Raw genomic sequence first — 20,275 nt, 5'->3', positions numbered from 1 at the left:
ACTAACCCCTTCATTTCTATTTAAAGCAGCTCTGAGTGGGTGAGTAAGCAGGAGGGGTGATTTTCCCCCTTCCCTCTGAAGGATTGGATTTAATTTTATGCAGTCTGAATAAGCCTGAATGGATATACAAATGACATCACTTTCCATCTGGGTGTTTGGTGCGAGAAGAGCTTATTTCCTACCACACAAACACATTTGTGTTTGTGTATCGGCTCAGAAGTATTTTGGTCCCATGATTCTTGTTGAATGAGTTCAGAGTTGATGAGGGTGACTGATTTCCAAGGCATCTCTTTCTGTTCTTGACATGAAAGCAGCTCAAGCTGTTTGGGATAAACCTTTCTCTCCCAGCTCCATTAGTGGGGATCATGATGAAATGAGAAGATGTGTTGACACAGCAAAGTGGCTGCCTGTTGCATTACCCAGAAAACAGCTTGATGTCGTTGTGCAACTCAATCCTGCAAGTCAGGGAAGCATCCCTTCCTTTTCTAGGTAATGCACTGGAGAGACATGCACCATAGGGATGGATCATCAACAGGACCACCTTGCTGTTTGCTCGTCCCCTGAAACCACTAGCTGGCAAGTAGAGAGGGGCATTGGGATAAGACACCATACACTTACATTGCAGAAGCCGTGAAACACAACCTGACTTGGGTGGATGTTACCACAGAATGATCCCAGATGAATGATCCACAGAACTCACTTCATCTCCTGAGTGAACGACAACAGACAGTTTTCATTCAGACTGTGTTTTCTCCTTATAAGGAGAATTTGGGATATCAATGGCATACCATTCTCTGTTCCTTTTACTTAAATAATTCAATTTAAATGCTGTGCAGTCACCCAACTGGGTAACCCAGGAGGGCCACACACACTGACTTTGCCCTCCCAAGCAACAGAGGAAACATAACTGAAGACTACCCAAGGCGAAAACAAAACAGAATTGACTTGCTAAGTGGAAAGGAACGAACATTATTTAAAGCCAGATGTTCCCAGTGGCATTCGTATGGAGGAGGTTCCCTACAGACTGCCACTGGCAGATCTGGGAGCTCAAAACATCGCTCCCTGCAGAACAATCTTCCCAGTGTATTGGCCCACAACAGGCTTCCCATTAATAGCCAGCGTGTGCTTTGCCTTGTTCTGATTTTGTAACCCTATTTGTGGCAAGTGATGTCAGACATCCTCTTCCTCTGCTGGTGGATCCCCTCGGACAAAGGCTGTTCCTGCACCTTCTGTTCCAGTGTGGTCCTGGAAGCAGCATGAAGCCAGTTAATGCATCATTCTGCCTTAGCTAATGTGCTCTTTCACAGCTAGCTCGAGAGCCTAGAGACCTAAGAGTAGCTCAGGCAATATGGTGAAAGAAAGGTCGTATTTTTTCACTCTGTATGGTAAGGTAAGACCCTGCTGACCAGTTCTGGGGTTATCTGTACCAGTCTGTTCTGACTGAAGTATTCAGGGTTAGTGTTTTAACTATCCAAGTGTTTCGCAGGTACAAACACGTGAAGTGCCTGGACCAAGAGCCAGATGGATGGGCACTTGGAGATTTCAGGAAGGTTGCATTTGGTGAGCAGGTCTGTGAGGCTGCCAGCTTGCACCGCTTTTGAAGTTGCAGCATCTTGCATCTGCTTGGTGTGCAGATGTCGCTGGTGAATTCCAGCTTGCAGAGTATCGTGGCTGTTCCTTCATGTGGTTCCAAAAATGTTAATGAAGAGGAAGGATGCACTGGTGGTTAGTGCACTGGACAGGGAGCCAGAAGATCCAATTTCATTTCCTAATGAATAGCCACGGATACACCAAGTACCCTTGGGGGAATCACTCAGTTTCCTTGATGCTTCCTCTCTGATGAGTTTTCTCTGTAGGCAGGAAGCTTCCCTGTTAGTTTTGTCTTTCCTGATCTGCGCACAGAGCTTGCTCCAAGAAACCCAGCCTTGTTACAGCTTTAAAGCATACACATGTATAAAAGTACTTCTTTCATTCTTTTTCTTCCACATCCCTTGTAGATCAGGCTGGATCCCCTCACACTTACAGTTCCCTTTAGCTTCTTTCACAAGGTTCTTGGCTCAGGGTACAGTACAATGGTTCTTTGCAGTCACCGTGTCAAGCACAGTTCACCAGTGCCAACCTCTGCAGTTGTGTGAAGGCACTGTGCATGTTTTGTTGCTCCCAGCTCTTAGCAGTAATGGTGTATTTATCATTAACTCAGGTATTTAGTTGTTTGGATACTTAGTCTGAGGGACTGATTTTTGGAAAATGCTCAATGTGTCTATAGAGCTCTCTAGATGCTTGTGAGAACGGCCCCTCAGTAACATACCACAGTTTCTGAGGAGCATTGAACAACCTAGGAGTTTAATCATGTCTGATCATCTGTCATCGCTGAATTCAACCCAAATGTATGTCTCTGTGGTCACATACTCGAGGAAGTACCAAGAAACCCTGCAGCGTGTGGTGGTGGCATAACTTACCCAACTTGTCCTTTTTCAGAGGCGTGCTTTATGCCTGGAAGCCAGGCTGGAGATGCACAGTGCTCACAGTGGCTTTGTCTGTATTCCTTGTCCTGTAGGCACTGTGGTGTATGGAGAGCCCATTACAGCCAGCTTGGGTACTGATGGATCTCATTACTGGAGCAAGAACTGGGCTAAGGCAGCAGCTTTTGTTACTTCCCCACCACTGAGTCCTGACCCAACCACTCCTGATTTTCTCAACTCACTACTGTCCTGGTGAGTAGAGCTGTTTGTGTTCACACAATGTGTGCTTCATCGTGAGGCAAGTGGGTAATAAAAATGATAGCTGCTGTTGCTGGCAAGCAAAAAGCTGTTTTACCTTCAGGAGTAAACCTGTGACAATAACATGTCTTAAATCCCTGTCATTGTCTTCTCCAGTGGAGACCTCCAAGTTACTGGCAGTGCCCACTGCACCTTCAACACTGCTCAGAAAGCTGTTGGGAAGGACAACTTCACCCTGATCCCTGAAGGAACCAATGGAACTGAAGAGAGGATGTCCATCATCTGGGATAAGGCTGTGGTATGTCACATGTGTCATAGACTTAGTCTGCAACTAGACATTTAGAACTGAAAGAATTCACTTATGTGAATACACATAAGTGTATTGTTATCTCACCCCAGATGTTTGTTATGGTCCTTCTGCTCAGGGTTTTTGCCCCTGTAACGATAATTTGTAATCTGTTGTGTGGTGAGTTACTTGCTTTTTGGAGTGGTCCCCACATGGCTAATGCAGTGACTCCTTTTGTCTTTGTCCAGGTGACTGGCAAGATGGATGAGAACCAGTTTGTTGCTGTGACCAGCACAAATGCAGCTAAAATCTTTAACCTGTACCCACGGAAGGGCCGTATTGCAGTGGGCTCGGATGCTGATCTGGTTATCTGGGATCCCGACAGTGTCAAGACAATCTCTGCCAAGACTCATAACATAGTAAGGATATTTTCTACTATGTGAGCTCTGCTGCTTATTTCCTCCTCTTCAGTGACAGACTGTGCTGCCAAGAACTAGGGCTCATGACAACTCAGGGCTTTGTTTTCTCGATGCCTCAAGCCCTCCCTCATCTTAAACCCAGCGGGGCTCAGTTGTGTGAGCAGAAGGGTCGATGATTTGAGTCCCAGTCTGAAGTCACATGAATACCCAGAGATTCCCCTCAGAGCAAAGAGATTGTCTGCTCTTTCTGAGCTTTGGATGCTTGGATCTGAGCACACAGAAAGCTCTTTAAAGTATCAAAAGAGCTCTTATCATGATGTGCCATTTATGACCTGGCTGGCTAGCAGTGGGAATGTGAGCTGCCCCTTTTCTAGTTTGGCTCAGCAAAGCTTGTCAGCTTGTGGGCACCTTCCTGGGAGATCTGATCCGGATCATTGAGTCTGAGTGGATTTGCACCATGATCCAGCACATCCACACAATTTTACTTCCTATCATCCCAATGTTAGTTGGCACAGGGAGGCACAAGGCAGAATCCAGACTGACCAGATCTTCCCCTTGTTTCTTGTGTGGCTTTGTGGTGGCACTGTTAGAGGCACTGTTTGCTTGTGTCCCACAGCTGTGTGTCCTGTATCTTACACCCAGCTCCTACAGCAGAAAAGCTGTCCCGCCCTGTGGGAAGCTGCAGCACGGTCTCAGTGCACAGGGCTGGTTGGAGTCTCCCTGTGACATTCGAGCACTGTCTTGGAGAAAGCAGCCACTGTTTGCATTTGTTGGCGATTTGTTTCACTGCTGGCGATGAACCTATGGAATGTTTCCCTGGAAAAACCCTCCTTTTTTCCATGAATGCTTTCATTCACTCTGGAGCTGAAGGAGCAAAATTTCCTTCCACACTTGGATCCCTGGGAGCAGGCACAAAGAAACGTTTTTAAAGGTTTGGTTCACTTCCCTGTGACTTTATTTGGTGTCAGAATTGGTCACAGATGGCCTGGATTTATCCTGCCTATGCTTAGACCTCTGGCAGAGGCATCCAGATTCAGAAGTCTGGTCACTTCAGTCACCTTAGAGGTGCTTCTTGACTCATCACACCTCCAGTTTGGAGAAGAATGGATTAGAGGAGGGAGCCCAGACCAAATTTAGTGGTCTGAACCTGGGTTTGTGCTTATGAATGGCTCAGAAAGAGATGAAAGTAGCTGACTGGTTGGAGTATTTGAAAGTCATTGCCATTGAACAGATTAGGAAATGAAATAGAGTCTTCAAGTTTGCTAACACATAACTCACAGACTTCAGTTTTTGTGGATAAGCTCCAGTATAACCAGGTTTTGCCCTAGATCTGGGCTAGATTGAAGGAGAACCATCTCCACAGTAGAACAGCCATTCAGGAATACTTTATACACTAAGGACTGCAGATCCCCCTGAATCTCTTGCACCATGTAAGGGGCCTCAGCACTCAATGAGCTATTGCCAAAGGCTGCATTTTCAATTGTGCCAAGACTATGGAGGATGAAGAGCTCTCATTTTCCAAGTGGTTTGGTTAGGGCTTGAAGGGCTGTCTAGGAAATAGCATCTTTTTACCTTCCACATCCAGCTCTAACCTCTTCCCCCATCATTGTATCATGTGTTATACCTGGTGTAACACCTGCTGGGGTATTTTTTCGTGTCTCACACTGCACGTGTGCCTTGTGTTAGAGGAGAAATGGGTACAAGTGATGCCTTTAGAGTCAAGGCATCCTACTTTGGTCAAGTATAAAACAAAAGCCCCTTTGAAAGCCAGGCAGAGCGGTTGCTGCAACACAAGGAAACGTAGTGATTATGTGGCATCAGATGATTGTTCCTTTTTTAAATGCTACAGCAACATACAGATATTTTCCAAGAATTCACACTGCTCTTGCCACTGCCTGGCAAGGGAGCATTAGGAGCTAGAGAGGAAGATACTGTTGTTCTTGGCACCAGCCTCATATATAACCTTCTGACCAAGCCTCCTCCTTTGCCACAACGTTTTGCAGTCTGGACCCAGTTCAACATCGGTTTAACCACCATTCTAGCTAACTGTAAATCTGCAGTCACCCCTCCCCATACTTACAACACACTCCAAGAGCAGACTCCATCATTAACTCAGTAAAAAAGGCCTGGATTTGCCTCTGAGATGGTCACTAGAGTAACAGTCCACAATTAACGTGGTTGTAATGCATCTCAATCCAGGAGGCTTCATGGGTGGGACCATTTACCAGTGATTCCTTTGGAACTTGGTGTAATGTTTCCAATCCTGTTAACTGGGGATGTGCAATCCCATTAGAGTAAAACAAGATTGTCCTGATGGTCCCTGACCCATCAACCAAAACACTGGTATGAAATACAGCTTTTCAAAATGATTATTTTTAGTATGAAACTTAGATAAAACTTGATTTGATTCCAAAATCCCCATCAATTCAGAAGAGATAAGTGCCTAGATGCATTTAAAGAGGTAGGCTTTGAGACACTCTCATTTGAAGCTGTATTTCCTATTCATGAATCTTGTTGAAATGGAAATTGTGCATGAGTGAATCCTTAATCAATGTAGACTGATAACAAGGACCAGCCTTTCTGTTAAACCACAGCACCCACAGCTCAGGTAAATGCTATTGAGTTTGCTTCTATCTGTCCTTCACATTTTGGCCATTAGCAGGACTGGTGACTGTTAATTCAAGCACAGCAGGCTTTGCTGGCATGAATACATTTGCCTCATGTTGTCTTTTTGTTCTAGTCTCTGGAGTACAATATCTTCGAAGGCATGGAATGCCGTGGGTCTCCCCTGGTGGTTATCAGCCAGGGGAAGATTGTGCTGGAGGATGGGAATCTCCATGTCACCGAGGGATCTGGGCGGTATATCCCCAGGAAACCATTCCCTGACTTCGTTTACAAGCGCATCAAAGCGAGGAGCAGGGTGAGTGTAAATGGTTGGATGCACATTTGTTCTCTCGCTGCAACTCCTGAGTTAAAGTGGGTGGAAAACAGATGCTGTCCCCTGGCTCACAGGCACACACTTTTGCAACAGAAAATGTTCCCTGGATAGGGGCCATATTTATCTCATTCCTCTTTCATTTTTGCTATTCACTTCAGTCATTGCAGGAATATGCTTTGGCTTGAGCTTGGGTTTTCTGCAAATTGTATTTTTCTGCTCTTTTTAAATCTTCTCTGTCTGGGACACCGCGAGAGAGCATGTGTTAGGAACTGTCCAGTTTGAACACGAGTCAGTCTGCAAATAGCCCATCAGGCTTCCTCCGTCACAGAAGTACCAAGAGAAGTTACTGATGGCATTTATCTACCAAACCTTTCAGCAACAATTGAGGATTCTAATTTATTGTTACAGATACGTTATTCTGCTTTCCCTTCAGTCAGATAGGATCAGATGCTCTTGTCTGGTGACTGCTGAGTCACAGGCACAGCCTACTGCCTGATTAAAACTTAGAATAGTCTATTTTTAAGAGGCTAAAATAGATGGGAAAGTGTTTTTGTAAAATACACCCATTCAGAACAGAAACTGCCTTTTGAGATGCCTTTACTTGGTAAAAACTGGCAGAGGAGATGTCACTGAACTCAGCTGTAGCTTGGTTGCTGAGAACTGAAGAAGGTTATTTCTGGATGAAGTCAGATTTCTGGGGAGAAAAGTCTTTTGATGTTTGAAGTGTTACCCTCTCTTGGACGAAAGCAGAGCTGTGTTAGTTCCTCTGGCCATAGGTGATCTTCGCATTCCTTGCAAGTGCTCTTCCCTGAATTGTTCTGTTGAAGAAATGGCAAGTTATCCAAATTACAACCTCAGATAACTTAGCTCTGCAGAGAACAGATGTGTGGGTTCTGTTGTGTTCTGGTCTCCCACAGAAATATGTGTCTGACCTATAAATCCAATTGGGCAGCATCTCAACTGGAATAATTGCATTTAACCCAATCTAAAGCTCCCTGGCCAGTGTTGTCAAGGTGGCCTGGCTCCTTTCTGAAGGCCTGCCTCTGTCTCAGCATTGTTATGCTTTTTGGGAGTAAGTTGTGTTTTAGAGTTGTCAGGAGCCTTTAATACAACAGCAGGTAGGTTGAGGTCATGAAAGGACAGAACTTGCTGAGCAGGGGACAGACTGGCTCTCTTTAGGCTGCTCACACCAGTTAACAACTAGCTGGAGCCACAGGACTCCAGAGCACCTTTCCTTTTACCCATGCTGCTGCCCGAGGATCAGCACGGAGGAGATGATGTTCTCTGTCAAATCCTCTTACCAAAGACAAATCTTGACGTGTGTGTCTGTGTCATAACAACATCTGGCCAGCTGTTTAGTTCTGCTTTGACCCTGTGTTTTGCAGCTGGCTGAGCTGCGGGGGGTGCCTCGAGGCCTCTACGATGGACCTGTCTGCGAAGTGTCAGTGACACCGAAGACCGTCACACCAGCATCTTCAGCCAAGACATCTCCTGCCAAACAGCAGGCCCCACCTGTGAGGAACCTGCACCAGTCTGGATTCAGCTTGTCTGGTACGACTTTTACAGGGCTAAGATATGTATTGCTTTGAAATGCATCCATACTCTGCGTTAATTCTGGAAGGCAATGAGAGAGACTGGGGGGTGGTTTTAGCTTGGAGGTGATCCTTTTATTGTAGAATCCTAGAATGGTTTGGGTTGGAAGGGACCTTAAAGCTCATCAAGTTCCAACCCCCTGCCATGGGCAGGGACACCTTCCACTAGAGCAGGTTGCTCCCAAGCCCTGTCCCCTGGCCTTGAACACTTAGGTTTGGGAAGGAAGAAGAGCAGTATAGGAGCTCTGTCATAAAGTCCTCCTTATTTTCATGCTGTGGCATGAATGCTGAGTACCCCATAGCATTCTGAGCTGGGCAGATGGCATGAAGTTCAGCAGAGCCATTATCAATGTGAAGGAGCTCTTCCTCATGTTGAGGTGAGACTTCTTGTGGTTTAGTTTATGGCCATTGCTCCTTGTCCTGTCGCTGGGCGCCACTGGAAAGAGTCTGGCACCATCCTGGCACCTACCTTTAGGATACTGTTCTACATGAATGAGATCAGTGAAGGCACTGAAGGCCAGTAAGGGCTTTTACTCCAAAGGAAGGACACAGTTGGAGCCTGGCCTAAGAGGTCTTGGTGGCTTCCAGCGCAGCAAAGTGCTGTTCCTTGGTGTGCAGCTCACTCCTTTCAAGCTCTCAGTGGCCTGGGGGGCAGAACCTGACGTTGCTTCTCTCTGCCGCAGGGGCACAGATCGATGACAACATCCCACGCCGCACGACCCAGCGCATCGTGGCACCGCCGGGTGGCCGTGCCAACATCACCAGCTTGGGCTAAGGAGCGAGCCCTCTGCGCCCGCACAGCGCACCGGGGCCGGGGGCACCTCGACACCCTTCTTGATTCTTTTAGAGCCTGTGACGGTTACTGCGGGCAACCAGTGAGGGGGCCTGAAGTAAGGCGCCTGTTTCAGTCCCCTCAGATTCCCTCCTCATCTTCACCAACCCCTCTCACTTCCCCCTTCAGCCCCTACACGTTTAAAGGAATAAACCCTCTTTTGACACCTCTGACATGCAAAAGTAAATGTAAAAGAGGATGTTTGAGATACGTGGCCTCTGTCCCATTCAGCATCTTTCTTTTAATAAAGGAAGGATAAAGTGAATTTCCCGGGAGCTGCCTTTAAGACACACACAAGAAAAAAAAAAAAGGAATAAATCAATAATAAATGTTAAAGCATTTTTTTATTTTATTTTATTTTTTTTAATGTCAAGCAGAAGAGTAGTTTAAGGGTGTTAAACTGGATATTCTGTAGGGTTCTGTGTTCCAGCAGAATAGCTAGGCAAACACGGAGGGACACGAATCCCAGCCTGTCTGTAACCATTCCCCACCACCACCTTTGAGGTTGCTGTCTGCTGCCGAGAGAGAAGCAGGACCCAGCACTAGGAACTGACAGAGTACATCGCACCCAGCCATCGGGTGAGCTAGAATCCTTGGGGACTTTGGTTCTCTTGGTTTATTTTTCTTCTCTTTCTTTTTTTTCCTTCTGGATTTTGCTGCAAATCAGGTCCTCGAGGAAACATTTGGGTTGTTTTTTATGTTTGTGTGTGTGTTTTTAATATGTTTGTTTCATTGTGTTTACGAAGCCTTATCTAAGAACTGGGGATTCCCCTGTTCTTCCCGGTCCTTCCTGAACCTCATTCAAGTTACAGACTCCCACCAGTGTCACTGCCACCCTGGTACTTCAGGTATTCCTAGGTTGCATCATTCCAGCCAACGCTTGCCACTTAGCTGCAACAGGAGGGCGCAGAGCAGGTTCATAAGCTATGATCTTCACTTTAGTGTACTAGGTCTTGAGCTGGTGCAGAGGGGCTGGACACCAGCTGAGGAACTAGGATGGGGTCTGTTGAGAAGCTTTTAGCAGTTAGTTTGTCTTCTGTTCCTGGAGATAGATGGAAATCAATAAGCATGGGCAAAGAGCAACATGTTGCTTGCAAGGTTTCTGTAGCAGCCACATTCCCCCTTCCTGGCCATTGACGAGTGGTTATTCAAACCCAGTCCATTGAGTGTGTGCCCAAGCATCTGTGGCAATTCCGTTCGAGTCCAGATGCCCAGCTGTTGTAACTGGGAGTCTCAGTGGGTCAACAGCAGCTGAGAATCTCTCGTACATGGTACGAATTTCACAGTCGCTCATTCCTTTAGGAATCTGCCTTTGTGCAAATACTCATGAGAAGGCCTGGTGGTTCCCCACCCTGCCTCAGATGCCTGCTGCCTTGGATCTGAGAAACCAGAGGCCATGAGTGAATTAAGTGAATTTAGGAGCCCCAGTTTGTGAGGCAGTCAGCACGATCTGGCATCTCATTATCTTCTGGGATTGAAGGTCTTTTAGCCCTAGTATTGGAGGCTTATTATTTTCAGGACATGGAGAATAAATCTGCACCGTTAGATTCCCTCTTAAACTTAGCTGGAGGGCTCAGCAGTCCCAAGGACTTGGCCTGTCTCAGCACAGAGAGCTTTTCCACCCACAGCTACCACAGCATTACCTCCACTGTCTGTCTGCCCTGGCACTTGGCTGCATCTTCTGCTTTCTCTTCTGTCTGTACTTGGCCACGTACACTGACCTTGTTTTTCCATAGTTGTATTTTCTTAAATGGTGTTTACAGGTTCTTTTAGGGAAAAAACTATGTATATGAAGGCTTTTAAGAAACAAGTACCAAATTTGTTGTTTTGAAGTATCAATGCTGGGATTTGCAAAGGATCTGGAAGCTATTTAGGTACCCAAACCCTCCCAGCTTCAGCACCTAATTCCTTCAGGCCCCTTTGAACACGAAAGTTAGGAAAACCATCGCCATATTCATCCATGCATTTTGCATTTAGGTTTCACTCCTGGGTCTTTTAGTTTTGCATAAAAGAGTTTGCACTTTGTTTGTTAAAGTAATCCATGAACGTAATATATATTGCAGCTATTTCACTGTAGTTTTCACCTGTATGTTAAAATCAAATTGGAACAAGTTGGGGAGGAAAAGGATTGCAGAGATCCGTTTGAATTCTGCGAAACACTTGCGGCTCTTCAGTATTCACTTAAGTCTTCCTTGGTTTTGGTTTTCCTTCACTGCCTCATGATGAGTTTTTAGTTTGAATTTGTTCTTCAAAAAGAGGAAAAAAAATCACAAAAAAAAGATATTTTGCAGGCTGTGTTAAGCATGTTTTTTCCTGTGAGAGCTCGTCTGCTTTGTGTCTGTTTAATGAATGTCATATGTAAATGCTTAAAGAAAAAGAAAAGATGATGACTTAAGTAATTAACCGCAGTGACTTGAAGCTCTAAAAGTAAAGAAAAAGTAGGATTTAATACTAGCTGGATTTAACCCTTGGATTTGTGATTGTGAACCATGAGTGGAGGAGCTGTAAGTGCTAAAGCTGATGTGTGTAGACAAAAAGAAGTACTGGTATTTGACCATTGTCTCAATGGCAAAAAAAAAAAAAAACAAAGCACCCCAACCCCAAGTCTTGTGTTTTATTCCTTAAGAACTCTGTGTTATATTACCATGGGAACTCCTAATAAAGACAAAATGTTGTTGTTTCACTTAGGTGCATCTGTGTCTCAAGGCGATACGTGTTCTGTGTAACTGTGTACCTTGACTGAGCTGTGAATGGTCCTGTGTAGGAGTGACATGTACAGCAGCAAAGGTGAAGATAAGGTCCCAGAGTTCCTTGGAAGATGGTAAAGAGGAACCAGTGGTCTACAGTGTAATTTCCTTTAGAGAAAAGGGAGCCTCAGGGCAGTTGTCTGTTTAAAACTGTGTTTGGCAAAGCAGAGACATTTGCCTCTGCATTGCAAAGATCACTGATGAAATGCCAGCAAGTGAAGCTAAAAGTATTGGCATAACCCTCAGCCCTCCAATGTGTTTCTGCTTGGACCCTCCTAAAAGTGATGGAGGAGGGGAGAGAAAGTACAGCTGTAAATAGAAGCCACACACAGATAACTGTATTGGGAGTGTTAGAGCTGGCTGGAATAGTGCCAGTGAAAACTGGTGGTGGTTGGGTTTTACTGTGTTGCAGGGATGCTGTGAGATGGCAGCAGATTGTGGGAGGGCTTAGAAAGAGCCAGCATCACTCCCAGCAGCTCAGACTGTTGGTTGTTGCATCCCTACATCCACCCTCTCGGTGGTCTTCCCCCAAATCCAAGCACAGCTGGAGTTTGCAAAGCGCTTTGCAGTGATGCTTCGCTCTTGTTCCTCATCTGAACAAAACCAAGTGTTGAAGTACTCTGGGAAATGCAATTAACTTTAAACCTGGTATCCCTATCCAGTGGGAAGTGTTAAGAGGGTTTCCTTTTACCTGTTGAGGAGGGGCGATGGTCATCCACTAATAAAAAGACTGAAGGTTAATGTGGGGATCCTCACTTTGTCACCACATGTGCAGTTACTTGGCTATTGGCAGCTTAAATTAGATATTAGTGTATATACAATGAAATCTCAAAGCACAGGGTTGGTGGGAAGCTGTGAATAAGATTTATTAGCTTGTCCCAACAATAATATCCCAGTGAAAGATCCATTCAGCCTAAAGCCCTGGCATTTAGTTAACACATGTCTGCAGAGCCTCCATTTGTTTTTGTTTTATCATTATTTCTTCCTCCAGCTCCTCAGTTGGAAAGGATGACTCCTCTTCCCCAGGAAATAAATTCCAGGGACTCAGTGAACCTGATCCATGTTGGAACAGGCCAAAAAGTATCAACTGAAGCGTAGAGAAGCTTTTGAGGTCAGGAAGAAGTCATCAACAGCCAGATCTAAACCTAGTCTGTACTGAGGAGCCAAGCAGTGAGGAATCTCAGGAAGATACTCAGGTCAGTGATGCAGTGCCGGTTTGCTGCTGCAGTAGAGCACAGGTGTAGCTGTATTTTGTCAACACATTAATCCAGTTAATTCCTTATACTGGCAGCAGTGAGGCCTGGTTCGTGGCTCCTAAAGTATGTGCTGATTTGGTTCTCTGCAGGCATCCCATGGACTGGTCTGCAGCCACAAGTGTAAAACTCAATGTAGATCCATCTGATCCTAACATTGATGCAAAATTAGTGACTAAAAGGAGAAGAAAGAAAGTAGACAATGAATTTGGCTCAGTGACCTGGAACATTGGCTGTCAGCTCCTGAGGAGAGGTGGGTTATCAGAGCTGATTTATTCCTTAGTGGCAGGATGTTGGGAGCAATACTTGTCACTGGTCCTTGCATCAGCTATCCTGCTTCAGTGTGTGCTGAGACCTAGTGCAGCATTTTCAAAGCCAAGGCTTCTCTGACCTAGGTCTCATTCATAGCTATATCTACATTGTATATTTGTATAAAAACATATATATGTATGCCTCTCTCCTACCCAACTGGTTCTGCAGCAGACAGGGTTAATTTGCACTGTTCTACCAGTTAAATCCAGTGGGTTTTGCAGCTGAATACATCACAGTAATTTGAGGGTGTCTGAGTGCATACCCCCCAGGCTCCTTGGCAGTAGGGACCTGGTTGCTTTGCACTTCAAAACATTGCACTGCTGGGTAACCTTTGCTGTGGGTTACCATAACTGGCACTTCTCATGGGCTGGGAACGTGGTATCATGCCCCTGAGATACTCCAGATTGCTTGTGCAGGACAAAAATCCTACCAACTAATGCTAATTTTAATTAATCTAAATTTCCCAAGATGTTTATGACTAAAAATTAAAGCATTTGGTGCTTTTAGCTTCTTGCTGTATATGGATGACAGCTTCGGGACCAGTTTCCCCCCGATTTTAGCAGGGAAGGTGAAGGTTGAGCTCACTGCCATGAGGTGGCAGCAGGACATGCAGAAATGAAGATGACAGAACTCCCTGGAGGTACATGGATCATCTAAAGAGTGATGTAGGATGTAATAAATGTAGGACATGCAAAGGGCTTATGATTACTGTGACAGAAAGATGACGTACACATAAATCCTCTCTATTATATGAATATATTGGGTAGTATTTCAATGTTAAAAAGGTATGAATCATCTGAGCATATTCTGTTATAGTTTAAGCCTAAGAACACACCCTTCTATAGTGAAATACAGAGCAAGCCATAAGCATCATCTATCAATCTAATCACAGAGAAAAAAAAACACTTAAATGTTCTTTTTTAAAACAGATTTTGGCTTTTCTTCACAGAAGTCTGGTGACCACGAACAGAGGTAAGGAAGATTTCAATCAATGGCAGGGGTTTTCTGAAATGCTGCTCTTCCTTCTGTGCCATTTCCTGCCCCTGTGGTCAATGAAGTTTTTGGCTTTGTGCAGCCATTCCCTGCATAAGAAGCTGTTGGTGGAAGGGGGAAAAGAGGGAAAGAATGAACAATTGTTATATATATATCATATTAGTTTTCCCACTTATGTCTCATTGAGAAAATAGTAAAGTGAAGTACAAACCCCTCCAATGACTTTTCCTCTCTAACCTAGAAAATAACTGCTCGTTTCCACAGGGGGGCACCAGATACACGTGTTTAAGCTCCATTTCTGTTTGGTTTTTGGGGCTGTTTCTCCCTCCTGTTCACATTACTTCCTGCACAAACAGATGTGTACCTACTTAAATCCAAAGTACACAGGCCTTGGCATTTCTGTATCTGTTACACTTTCCAACACCGAAACATGCCACATCTTGCTTTATCCTGCATTAGATAGGTTGCTGGTTCATACACAACTGACATAGACTCTTTTTTTTCCAGTCAAAACTGACTGTAAGTGTAAGGATTCATCTGTTTTTCACTGCATTTTTGAATTCACACACAAAATTCCACAGCAAAGCCATAGTTTTACAAGTGGTTTTCCCATAGCCCCTTCAGAGTCCTAGAATCCTAGAATGGGTTGGGTTGGAAGTGACCTTAAAGCTTATCTAGTTCATCCCACAGGCTTCTTCTACAGGTTCTTGCAAGGTTTTGGTGACAAGGTAGTCAAAGCATGATGAAAACTGCATCACTCTCCCTTAATGACATCAACAAAGCAGGAAAAGGTCCTCTTCTATTTATGCATGTCTTTGCAGCTTCTTCCTCCTCTAGGACAAAGGCAAACATAGACAAAGGTAGAGAGGTTTGGAGGTGGATGTCACCTTGGTGGAGCGTTGTGTTTCTGGGACAGGGAGGGGAAGCCAGTCGCCAGGTCAAACCGCAGCTGGAGGTTGGACTGGGACTGTGACATTCAAATGTCAGAGCTCATCAGCTACACTCAGGGTCCTGGCTCCAAATTCTGGCAGGTCCTAGGAACAGCTTGCTTTGTGTGATACTATAAAGAGCAGGCACATCATGAGGTTTCACGTGGCCTGCCTTCCTGGGCTGTTTCATGGTATCTCTTAGGGAGAAATGTGAAGCTCCAGAGGACTCAGCCCCACTGGACTTTTCAATGCCGAGACCTAAATTAGCTGTGGGTTGGCCGAATCTCTACAGAAGACCCTGTGGTTTGCTCCCCTTTGCTCTCCTACCCTCTCGAAAGCTTGTCTGGTGATAGGACCAAGGTTTCCTGGGCTCTGGACCAGTTCTGTCCTGAAATACCATCCCACATTTTTGCTTTAAGCCACTTGAATTTTGTCCTTTCCTTTAGGAAACTCACAGCAGTCACACTGATTAAGTGCAGGAAAGACCCTACAGAGGCTCAGGGGGCTGCCCTGTGACCAAGAGTCAGCTTGAAGCCTCCTGAGGTTTTCTATTTGAAGGAACAGTGAAAAACCTCTGTCTCTCATAGGATACCAGGCAAGGAAATGAGGCCTTCCTGACTCTGCTAGCATGGAGGCTTGGGGGAACCAGCCTCCAACTTTCCAGCCTCCTGCAAACCTTACTCATATAATTAGATCCACATATTGTACCCATGTAGAGACATGACTGGGGCTGGAAGGTTTCTCCTGTTCCTCTCCAGATGTGCCTCCTGCCTCAGCCAAGGTAAATGCTAGGATTAACAGCTCCTACCAGTCAAGGTCACTCAAGACATCCGCAGTCCCAAACAGCCACAGCAATGGTGCCATTGCTTAGCCTCATTTGTGGGTATTGCTGAGGCTGTGTTCATGCAGATGTCACTCTTTATCCTTCCAGTATGCTAAGGAGGAATTTGTTTGCAATACACTATTTTTACTGCACCTGAACTCATTAATCTCTCCAAAAATAACATCGAAGGCACATGAATAAAAAAGCATGCTTTCAGCTTGCCATGGTGAGGACTAAGCACCCCCAGTGAGTGCTTTACTGATGGCATTGATTTAGTGGTTTTGCATGCATGCAAAATCAAGTGCCAGAGAAGCACAAGTGAGGAAACTTTCTCTGAAGGAGGGAGGGAAAGGACCTCTTTTCCCTGAGCTACCATTGATTTACTATGATGAGAGTTTTAATCAAGCCCTTGTACCTTTAAGCCAGAAGTCATTAGAGGAGAGAGGGGACAGTGTGAGGACTTGCTGACACTATGAGCTTTCAAGAGTATTAATCAAAAATGTGGCATTGGATGAGGGTTTTTTTAGGGGGTTTAGGGTATTTTTGTTTTGCAGGCACTGCTCAACTGCCAAATAATGTCAGATGGTGGAGAACAATGCGAATCCCCCAGAGAGAGCTATAAATAACAGCAATAAATGTGCCTCATAAATTACTTGAAGGGTTATTTTCTCCTACCCACGTTCCCTCCCTCACGTTTAAATGCAGTTTCACTCATCCGGTTCCTCACCCTGCGCTGCTGTGTGGGAAGCTTGGCTAGAAATACCTAAATAGACAAGGCTGGAGCTCTGCAGGTTTAAGACCAGGAAAACACAAGCTGCACTGTAACAGTGGAGGGGCAGGGTCCTACCCAGCATCCCAGAATACTCAGTGGGGCAACCAGAAATACAGGCTGTTTTTGTTAAACAGTGTTGTTTCAAGAGGCATAAACCAGTCCAATGGAGGGAGCAGGATGCAGATGGTGGACACTGTGTGTCTGTGTGTACGAATCACACCTCAGAAAGGACACTTACTATTGTCCACCCATGCCTAAGCTGAGGGAACCACTGGTGTAGCCAGTGGTTTAAAGTGATCTCTGATTATATGTAATCATTGCCATGTATAAAGATGATTCATAGGCAGATTAGAAACGTGACCCCAGAAGGTATTGTTCCCTGTGATGAAAGATGAGCCTGGGCAAGGATTTACAGCCCAAGCATCTTGCTGCCATAGTAGGGCTGTGCTTGCAGGCGAGGTTATGATGGTGAATGTTAATGATGACTGCATCTGGGTAAAAGCCTCTCCATCACCTCTCGCTGTCGATGCCTCTTCCGTAGCTATGGAAATGGCACCTTCTGTTTAGCTGCTGATTAAAATTCTAGTGGAGAGGGATGGGGAAAGCAAAGCCAGGGGACAAACACAGCTGATGAGCAGGGCAGGGCTGCAATGAACCTCTTCAGCTTCTCAGAGAGAGAGGGAGGCTGCTGGGCTTAGTTACTGTGATGGCTGCACTTTGAGAACCACTGTCCCATTTGCCCAGTGTGAAGTCTATACTCAGAAAGAGTCCTCCCTGCCATGAGGAACTTGCACCTGAGGACCCATAGGAATGGCAACCACAGAGTGCCTTGCCCCAGATATCACCAACCCTCTCCCCTGCAGAGCCAAGTAAAGAGGGGTGTCCTGGCTGCTGGGTTGCTTCCCATGGCTTTGGCTGTTGATTGAAACACTTCAGTAGTTTTTTTGTCTCTTTAAGTCTGTACAACAGCAGCTGCATGGCAGATGCCAAAGGTCTCTCATACATCACCATCTAGCACAGATTTTGTGTAGGAGAAGAGCCACAACTTGCTCATTATGAATTCATGCTGTTATGGCTATGACACAGTGGTGGTGGTGGAGGATCCAGCCAAAACTGGGGCTCTGCATTATCTGTGGCAAACACAACTGTGCAGAGCATTAATACCAAAGATAGATAAAGGAGGTGTGTTACAGCCTATGACACTCCCCATTTTAAAGCTGGAGAACAGAGGCTCAGGGAGATGCTGTGACACATCCCAGGTTATGCAGGAATCCTGGGGCAGAACCAGGAGCTGAGTCCATCTACTGATCCCAGGCTAGTGCTGGGCTGCAGAGCACAGGTAAAGCAGCTGCTATAGCACTTAGGGCTGACTCCTAAGCCAAGCCTAACCCTGGCTCCTTGGCCTCATCTCCTGCAGCCTCACAGAGCCACAAGGTCAAAGGCACACTCAGCAGCCTGAGGATGGAGGGCTCCTGGGAGCTTTGGTGTTATAAAGGGGTCAGTATCTGCTCACAAAGTGAGTGCCTCATTTTGATATGTTCACCACAAAGAAACAGAATTTGGGGCTGTTCCATAGCCCTGCTGTGCCATCTTGGATCTCATCCTCCAAAAGCTTTTAAGGCATAATAACAACATTCTTTTACTGTTGAAATCTGTGTAAATATTGAGTTATTTGTCTGGTCTCAGCACAAGTTGATGCGCTGCGTTTGGAAGCAGCAGATGCTGTCAGTGTTGTGCTGTCATTACCACCCTCCAGCAGTGCACAGCCTGCCAAGGTCAGGAGTGCTGTCCCTGGAGGGCTGCCTTGCCAGCTTCATTGTGTTCTTATTGTTTGGGCATAGGTCTGAAGCAGTTCCGAGACACCTGGATAAACACACAAATCAAAGGTCCAACCCAATTAAATTGCAGATAATGGGCTATGCCGTGCCCTGGCCATTACAGGGCAACCATAGCTCCCAGCAGGGTAATTCATGTTATCATGAGTGATACTGCAGAAATACTGAGTCTCTTTACCATTTCATGAAGGCAATAGTTGGAGATGAAAGACCATCAGTGTTTTCTAGAAGATACCCTGCTGAGGCTGCATATTTGGGACTATAAAAGCATCTATGCAGGCAACTGTCCTTTAAAACTAATTCATAGAATCATGGAGCGATTTGTGTTGGAAGGGACGTTAAAGCTCATGCAGTGCCAACCCCCGCCACAGGCAGGAACACCTTCCACGGGCATATCCATGCTGGGTTTGGGTCTGAGATTATAAGGTACAAATCATCCTTGGCATGGAAAGGATTAGAATGGATTTTATGGGCTGGCAATTGAGATCAGATTCTGGTTTACAGCATCTCCCCCCTCTCTCCAGCTCTGGCTCAACAATCGTGCTGGGAACTTCAGCTAGAACAAGTCAGCTCAAAGTATTCTGAACAGTTTGTTTTTTTCTGTTGGGCAGTGCAGACAGACAGAGAGACATCCCTATGAGCGAGTATGGATCTTTTCCCTGCTAAAACCATCACTTTCCCTCTTCCAGATTTCACTCATCTCCACAGTACCTGCTGTAGTGGACAGCAATGACTCACCCAGGCAAGGGAGTATGTGTTCCTCATGGCAGCTGCATGGATCAGAAGATAAAACTGTAGTTGATACCCAGGGAATGCTGTGCCTTCCTCAGGACCGAATCCAGATGGGAGGTAAGCTATCATTAGCATCAATGTAGGTGCTTTAAGAAACATGCCAAGCTGTGGCTACCAAACTAGAGGGGAAACAACATGATGTGGCAGAGGGTCTTCTGGAAGCTCTTGCAGGAGATGCTTTTCAGTTCATCCCATGTTGCAATCACACATCTGGCTTTGGACCATTCCTCTGTTGTGCATTGCTTTGCATGCACTGATTTTAAAGTGCCCAGAGGACCCATCAGGTTTTCCTTTGTACTCCATTCCCAGGAGTGCAAAGAAGATACTTTGGCATTCACATTATTGCACAAACAACTTAGCCAGCATCTCCTTGCCTCAATAGAAAGAATAAGAAATAGAAAAAATAAGCACCCTAAAGGTGCTACCTAGAGCTCAAATAAAACCGGTGTGCCCCTTTCTGATTCTGCATGTTTAATCACCATTTAAAGCCTGTTTCCTCCAAACTGGGCAAGGAGGAAAGGCTTCTCTCCTAGGATAATCTGCAACAAGCCTATGAGTGCTTCTTTGCCTGTACTGAGTAGCAGGGGATGCCTGCAGTGAAGATGTTTGAAATTGGTGCCATGCTTATGTCCATTTCTGGTTTGGGGCTGGCTTCATGCCTCAGTTTACCTTCTGTAAAACAGAAACACGATTCTGACCACCTCTCTAAGCAGCCTGGAGTTCTCCTGGTGAAAGCTGTCACACAGAAACTGCATCATTGAACTAAATATACTTCAGTTCATTCTTATGCCAGAGTAATAAATCAGGTTCTCAGAGCAAAACAAACTCCTGGGCTCCAAATTTTTCAGCTCAGATCCTTTTCCCCCCTCTCTTCCCACAGTCCAATGTTGATTCAACAACAGAGGCCGGGTCCTTCGCAACCCAACTGCTCTGCTTTTCACCACCATTAAAAAATCACTGTGTAGAACAGCCCCTGAACACTGACAAGGTCTAGCAAACCCTCAGAGCATCCCTGAGCAAATCCCAAGGCTG

General features: G+C 45.5%; 1 protein-coding gene across 2 annotated transcripts in view; it reads left to right on the top strand.

Moving 5' to 3' along the window:
- DPYSL2 (dihydropyrimidinase like 2) overlaps positions 1-11,470 on the top strand; it is a 49,638-nt gene extending 38,168 nt beyond the window's left edge. For both annotated transcript variants that reach the window (XM_061349720.1, XM_061349721.1), the window contains 6 exons: positions 2,558-2,714; positions 2,877-3,018; positions 3,255-3,425; positions 6,166-6,345; positions 7,749-7,914; positions 8,639-11,470. In XM_061349720.1, the coding sequence (XP_061205704.1) occupies positions 2,558-2,714; positions 2,877-3,018; positions 3,255-3,425; positions 6,166-6,345; positions 7,749-7,914; positions 8,639-8,730 (908 nt within the window). In that variant the 3' untranslated portion in view covers positions 8,731-11,470. The remainder of the gene's footprint in view (positions 1-2,557; positions 2,715-2,876; positions 3,019-3,254; positions 3,426-6,165; positions 6,346-7,748; positions 7,915-8,638) is intronic.
- The last annotated feature ends 8,805 nt before the right edge of the window (positions 11,471-20,275 follow it).

The sequence above is a fragment of the Neopsephotus bourkii genome, unplaced genomic scaffold (assembly GCF_033783945.1).
Source record: "Neopsephotus bourkii isolate Nb327-2 ecotype Australia unplaced genomic scaffold, CSIRO-AGI_Nbou_v1 NB_457, whole genome shotgun sequence".
Lineage (NCBI taxonomy): Eukaryota > Metazoa > Chordata > Aves > Psittaciformes > Psittacidae > Neopsephotus > Neopsephotus bourkii.
The sequence above is the reverse complement of the archived record's forward strand: the minus strand, read 5'-3'. Positions and strand labels throughout refer to the sequence as shown.